Raw genomic sequence first — 7816 nt, 5'->3', positions numbered from 1 at the left:
TCTCTTCTCTTCTCTTCTCTTCTCTTCTCTTCTCTTCTCTTCTCTTCCTCTCTCACTCACTCACTCACTCACTCACTCACTTGCTCATTCACTGCAGGATTGTGGATGATTGTCTCCCATTCTCACATGCTCAGTCTCTGGCCACAGTGCTTGGCAGAAATCAGTGATTTTTCAGAACATTGGAAGGTGCCCACAACTGGCGCTAGTGTATTTTTTGTCACTTCAAAGCACCTATGGACAGTCCTTTGCTTTTCCATACAAGAGTAACCTTAGGAATACTGTGCTTCATTCTAGGTCAGGCTGCCTGCAGATATAGACCCTTTCCTCTGCTGCCTTATTGCCAGTTACATTAAATACAGTATATGACAATAATTTATTACTAGTTTACTATAGTCAACATCCATGCAAGTGTACACAATGGCCCCCATGCAGAAAAAGATTCCATTGAGCCAAAAGATAGCAGTGATTCTGCTAGCGATAGTGAAAGTCATCCTACACAATAACCTTCTTCTCTTTTGTCTTCCTGACATCAGCCATGAAGGTTTTCAAAGGTAAGTGCAGGTTAATTGTTTCTTTTTCTTTTTTTTATAATATAATTTATTGTCAAGTTAGCTTACATACAATGTATACAGTGTGCTCTTGGCTTCGGGAGTAGATTCCCATGATTCATCCCTTTCTTACAACAGCCAGTGCTCATCCCAACAAGTGCCCTCCTCAATGCCCATCATCCATTCTACCCTCTCCTGAGCCCCCATCATAAATCCTCAGTTTGTTCTCTGTATTTAAGAGTCACTTATGGTTTGCCTCCCTCTGTTTGAAACTATTTTTCCCCTTCCCTTCCCCCATGGTCTTCTGTTACATTTCTCAAACTCCACATAAGAGTAAAAACATATGATACTTGTCTTTCTCTGACTGACTGACTTCATTTAGCATAATACCCTCCATTTCCATCCACATTGTTGCAAATGGCAAGATTTCTTATTGCCAAGCAATGAATATATGGAATATATTATTGGAATGGCAATAGAATATATTATTCTATATGTTATTCCATAATATATAGAAACCACATCTTCTTTATCCGTTCATCAGTTGATGGACATTTAGGCTCTTTCCATAATTTGGCTATTGTTGATAGCGCTGCTGTAAACATTGGGGTATATGTGCCCCTATGAATCAGCACTCCTGTATCCTTTGGATAAATTGCTAGTAGTGCTATTGCTGGGTTGTAAAGTAGTTCTATTTTTAATTTTTGGAACTTCCACACTGTTTTCCAGACTGGCTGTACCAGTTTGCATTCTCACCAACAGTGTAAGAGGGTTCCCATTTCTCCACATACTAGCCAACATCTGTTGTTTCTTTATTATTTTGTATTACAGTATTGTAATCATTTTTATATGAATCTTTTTGGGTTGTGGAATGAATCATCTGAGTTTCCATTATTTCTTGTAGGGAAATTCACTTTGAAATACAAGTGCTTTGGATTACAAGCTTGTTTCTGGAATGAATTATCCTTGCAAACCAAGATTTTAATGTATTTAGATTTTAATGGACTAAAATTTCTTCGCCTCTTATCCTAAGCTAGCATCTTGAGGTCCACTTCCCACTGTCCATATTGTTTTCTCTCCAGAGTCTGTTGTATCACATCAACTCCTTTAAATACCCTCTGAGCTAGGCATTAAATTTCTATTCCTTGTCTGAAGTTTTGCTCATACACACAGCAGAAGTAATTTACATTCTGAAAGTGGAGGGAACAAACAGGTCTTCCCTAGCTTTTGGTATCATCTCCCTACTATTTAAAATGTTCATGTTACAAAAAACCCTTTAGGAATATATTCATTACCATAGGCACAGTCCCTATTCTCATGGAGTTTAGTTCTGTCAGGGAGAAATATATTAATCAAATGAGGGTGTGGGGTTAGCACAGTGATATGAGTAGAGAGCCAAAAGCCTTATTAACCAGGTTAATGAGGATTTTTTTCCCTTTGTCCTGAGAGTAATGGATAAGAATAGAAAGATTTTAAGAAGGTGACCTGAGCAAAAGCACGTCACCTGCTCAAGGTCACATAGTAGTAATGTAGTCAGTGCTCAAATCCAAGTCTTTGACAAGCAGTACAAATGGTATTTTCACATTTCTAAAATATACATGTATTTCGCCACTTTTTTATAGTTGAATTTATTTCCCAGTTTCTCGGTAGTAGAGGAAAAGTCTACAGATATCTGTGAACCAGACAGAAAAAAAAATACTTTGAATTGTCTTACCATTTTGAAATATGTGTATGAAAAAAAGTTTATTACTAAATTATATTAAGATTTGTTTTAAACAAAATGTAACAGGGGATTCATGGGATTCTATTGTACTAAATGTCTCATTTCCAGCTGAAATATTATGGTATTTACCTTGAATAGCTGTTAGAAAGTAAATTGAAAATACATTGGTTTTAGTATTATGATTTTCTCTTTGTTTTATTGGAACTAGAATAATTTGAAATATTTTATGGAAAAAAGTTTATTAACGTCATTGAACTCTTTGGCTTTTTTTGTTTTTGTCATTGAATGTATGGCACAAAAATGTGATAACACAAAGTGGTGCTGCTTCTGCCTTGGCAATGGTCTTAAGTGCCTCAGGGTAAAGATACAAGCAGCTTTATCTTTTCTTCAGTAGGATCTTTTTGTGAAAAGCAGACTGATGATTAAAACTTTAATACAGACTTTCAGGAATAAGTGCTCTATACACTTGAGTTATCTATTTTCCCTCATTAGAGAGCACTCCACAAGGTTTCTTATCACATAAAAAAAAAATCCACGAATGATTGAGGAAAAACAAACAAAAACAAACCTTTAATCAATGGAAATAGTCTCATTGGCTTTGGGCAGAGAATGCATTTTTATTTTGTTTTAATTTTTTTAAGGTTAGTGTTTGTTGTCTTAAATGAGAGAAAATAAATTTAAACAGTGAGTTTGCAAATGATATTATCCACTTCATAGGTGCTAGGATTTTTCATATTTTGCAATATGTTATAGATGAATTTCACTTCAGTATATAAACAGATAAAACTGCCAACACTTTTTTGGTTCAGCCAGCTCCTGACTTTCCTCATTATATGTCATATTTTATGAACCACTTTTAGACGCTTCTGAGTTTTCAGTATCTTCAAAATACTTACGTGTTTCTATATCAGTTAGGAAACAGAAACCACACTGGTAATTTGAACAGGGAATACTGAATATGAAGACTTAGTAACTGGTAATAGAGATTACCAAAAGAGGGTAAGACAGAACTCCAAATTGCACTAAGGCTGAAGGAGAGACCTCAAAAAAGGAATAAATTTGGAAGGGGGATCCCTTCCCCAAGGGTGGTTTCAGAACTCTGGAGAGCATATGAATAGGCCTCCTGGATGAGAAGTTCCCCAGATTGCCGCGTGCCAGAACTGGTCCACAGATGGAACAGAATGAGGTGCAGGAAATTTAAGACTGAGACTGGCAACAAAACTTGCTGGAGGTTGAGTGCCACTGAGTGGCCCATGGCAGCTGCACTATAGGAGAAAGAAATTAAGCATACAGGAAGTGGGAAGAGAAGCCTCTTCCTTCTGTCATGTTCATCCAGCATCCTCTCATGACAAAGGAGAAAGGTTTGAGTCCAGGTCTGGTATCACAAAGCAGGCCAATGAATGGTGGACTTCATGTCAAGAGGCAATGAGTTGGTCATTGATAGAGCTTCTTTGTCAAGAAATACACAAAGGAAAAAATACATTTCTCTTTATTAAATAGAGTATTTTATTTCCAGCAATGTATCCGCTCTTGCTACTTTTTTGGTGAGAGGAAACACCACACATTGTTGTGATCATTGTTCTTTTTCCTGGCATGCATTGGCTAGAAATCCTTCTAACAGCTCTGAAATTGTGTCTAAGTAGTCAATTTCATCAACATTCAAAATGTAGGACTTTGAATATCCAGCTTGCCATGAGATTATATCAAGAATTAAGAATAAATATGTTTTTCTCTATTACAAGAAAATTTGTTGGCTTTCCAGGCATTCTTTTGAAGAACTTCACTGAAATATGCATGGCACATCAACTTTTCTTGAATGAGACCTTACAAAAATAATTTGTTCATTCATAAGCAATGTAAGTGATGCCATGTGAAAAAAACTCAAAAACTTTGGAAGAATTTGGAGTTCTTTGACTCAAACATTTCCTTGTCTGTAAATGTTAGCTATGAGAGTGCAGACTCCATTTCTTAATACTTACTATATTTGAAGGATTCCATTAAGATAAAAATTCAGGATTAATTCAATATCATAGACAGCATATAATTTTCCCTGTTAAATATCACTTTACAAAGTATTTTTATTTAAACTGACAACCGTCTTCCCATTAAAATGAACAACTGAACAAAATTAAAATTACTTACACAAGTTTTATATTATTTTAGTAAAAATTTATTAATTTTACAAAAATATCCTAGAAGTAAAAAGGGAAATAATTTTTTAAAATTCTGTTTATATTTGATTCAAAAGAATGAAATTAATTTCTGAAGTAAAACATTACATGGAATCTTATGTTTAAGTATTTATGCTTTGTTTGCAAAGGAGAACTACAATATTCATCACATTTTCAAAAGAATCTCATAGTCAAAGAATGAGTACTGAATAGCTAATAACTGGTGTAGTTAAGCAGATTACATACTTTTAAATTTCTTAGCATATTGATTCTCATTGTTTACTATATTTAGCATAACATGTTTATAAAATACCAAGCAAGATGGCTTAATTTCATATTAGAGTAATCAAACCACCTAGCATTGCAAAAAGAATGAAATTAATAAGCTTTGTAATGAATTCTGCCTCCCCCATACTTTGGTACTACAGGCTGATTAGGAAAAAAAATCATATTACATAATCCTTTATTCAATAAGAAGATGAATCATAAGGCTGGACCTTGTTCCCTGAATAGAGTAAAAGGCAGCCTGTATGGTACAGAGTCAGGAAACATTGATAAGATCTCCTTTCTGCTCTTTTTTCAGATCTAATCTGCTAACTCTCCTCTCTTCCTGTTGATGGAATTATATCCTAAAATTAGAAAAAAATGAATGTGTATGTTTTCCTTTAAGACATAACTGGTAGATTTATATTAGCACTGAAATGTAAATTACTGGTAAGCTACCCTTATTGGAAGGTAAACTTTGAGAGTAGAAAATAGCAGAGAATATCAGGTCTCAGAAGAACTAGAATGCTATGGAGAGACTAAAAATTGAGTGGGATTGAAGAAGAGAAAATTCTCAGGATTTTTTCAGTATTTTACTAAACGATGCTCTATTACAGTTGGGTTCGAAGAAGATGAAATGGAATTGGGAAGATAAAGCAAACAGCAAAAAGCAAAAGTAGCATTTTCATTCTTGGCATAAAGGAGAGAGTGATGTTTGTGTTTGATTACTTTTTATGAATTGAGGAGTTAGGGAAAGTAAAAACTTCACCATTAATAAATAAATCTAATGGTCTTTAGAGTTCAGGGTAGAGATCCAGAGGTCTTGGGGGTGGGGGTGAGGGGCGGTCCAGATTGCAGTTGGGTTGTATGTTTAACATTGATTCATTGTCACTAAGAACTCCATGCCTGCTCCAAATGCAAGAACTGTTATACGACTACTTATAGCACAAAGTAAAAAGTCAGTGTTGAAGTAGTTCAGCTTTAAAAATTCTGTCTTTTCTGCAACTTGTAATTGCAGAGGAAACTGAAATTACCTTAACTGATCGTAGACCATAAAATGAAATATTTGAGATGCAAGCCCCTGATTATGTACAATTCATTAAAAAAATTTTTTAATGTTTATTTTTGAGAGCATAAGTGAGGAAGAGGCAGAGAGTGAGGGAGACACAGAATCGGAAGCGGGCTCAGGCTCCAAGCTGTCAGCACAGAGCCCAACTCAGGGCTGAAACCCACACACCATGAGATAATGACCTGAGCAGAAGTCGGATGTTCAACTGAGCCACCCAGGAGCCCCTGTATAATTCATTTTAAAGTATCATTGGTTATTGGAAAACAATATGGGATGGGCATAATTGACATTAGCAGAGGGATTTCATAATCTAAGAATCTCCTCTTGAGTCTTCACACTTAAATCTATGAAATGGCTATCTTCTGGTTGGGAAAATTCAGTTTCAGATTCCTGAATACTATTCATCGATATAGATTGTATATAGGTATATAATTTAGGAAATTGATAAGATCAGGAAGCATGTAAGTTTATGCCCCCCAAGAATTATACTCACCAAATAAGCAGGTACTCCCCTTTTTCCATCATATTTACCTGCAAGTAAAGCAGTGAAAGCACTGATACTGTTCACCCTTCATCATTCTATATTTTATTTTCAGAACCAGTAATCATGATATATTTTTCCTTATTTTTTTATATTTAGCTTTTGCTTAGGTAATAGCTGGGAAAAGACTTGTTAATATCAATCATATTCTCTCTATATCATCTTCTTTATCACTTCCACCATAGTTGAAATACACCACAAGAACATATTGAAAATATTTATAGGTAGAGTACTGATTGGAGGAATTTGAAGGACTTTTGTCTTAATAAAGAGAATTCCTCACTACTAGTGGCATTTCAGAAATTTTCTTGGGCCTCAGGTAATAGGTCATAATCTTCCTCATGGCAGCCTTCATATCCCTGTTCCTTAGTGTGTAAATAATGGGGTTTAGAATGGGAGTGAAAATGGTGTAAAATATGGCTAGAAGTTTATCCACAGGGTAAGTGGTAAAGGGCCACACATAGATAAAGATGCAAGGTCCAAAGAACAATATTACCACGGTTATATGGGCAGCCAGTGTTGAAAATGCCTTGGCCATTGCAGCAGAAGACTTAAACCAGACGGTGACAAGAATAATGATGTAAGAGACAACCAAGAGAGAGAAAGTACTTAGGGAAAGAATTCCACTATTGACTACAATTAGTATTTCAACAGTATAAGAGTCCAGGCAGGCAAGTTTGGTCACTCAAGGAAGGTCACAAAAAAAGCTGTCTACAACATTGGGTCCACAAAAAGGCAGGTTTACAGTAAATGATAACTGGCTTAATGTGTGCACCAAGCCCACACTCCAGGAGACCATTACCAGGAAACTGCACGTCCTTCGGCTCATGATGACTACATAGTGTAGGGGTTTGCATATAGCTACATATCTGTCATAGGCCATGGAGACAAGTAGTACCATCTCTCCTCCAGTAAAAAGGTGAATGAAGAAAATCTGGGCTATGCAGCCACTGAAGGAGATGGTCTTGTGTTCACTCAGAAAATCTGCAATCATCTTAGGGGTAGCAAAAGAAGCCTGACAGATGTCCACAAAGGACAGGTTTCCCAGGAGGAAATACATGGGGGAGTGCAGGCTGTTATCAGAGGTTACTGTCATGATGATGAGAAGGTTTCCCAGCACAATGACCACATATAACACAGAGAAGAAAACAAAAAAGAAAAGTTGGAGATCCTGAGAACTACAGAGTCCCAGCAATACAAATTCAGACACCACTGAAGAATTGACCTTATCCATGGATCCAGGCTGCACACAGGCTTTGGAACAGCCCTAAGGAAGGGGAAATAGGAAAGGATCAGAATTATGAGCCATAGACTTTTAATGCAAAGGATTCTGAGATCCCAGATATAGTGTGCATTTGCTAAATAAAAAATTGTGAAGGGATCACAAAAAATATATCTGGAAAGTAGCAAGGAGCTTAGGGCAATGTCTAATTCTAAATAATTTTATTTCATTAGAACCCCTTTAGTTTTGGATAGTCTTAATAATGCTAAACAGTAGTA

General features: G+C 36.0%; 1 protein-coding gene across 1 annotated transcript; it reads right to left on the bottom strand.

Annotated features, from left to right (window-relative positions):
* Nucleotides 1–6578: 6578 nt before the first annotated feature.
* Nucleotides 6579–7550, bottom strand: LOC125909757 (olfactory receptor 4K5-like). The gene is given in 1 exon segment (XM_049613221.1): nucleotides 6579–7550. A coding segment is annotated over 1 exon segment (972 nt).
* Nucleotides 7551–7816: the final 266 nt, after the last annotated feature.

The sequence above is a fragment of the Panthera uncia genome (assembly GCF_023721935.1).
Source record: "Panthera uncia isolate 11264 chromosome B3 unlocalized genomic scaffold, Puncia_PCG_1.0 HiC_scaffold_1, whole genome shotgun sequence".
In the NCBI taxonomy this organism is placed as follows: domain Eukaryota; kingdom Metazoa; phylum Chordata; class Mammalia; order Carnivora; family Felidae; genus Panthera; species Panthera uncia.
This window is presented reverse-complemented; position numbering and strand designations above follow the sequence as displayed.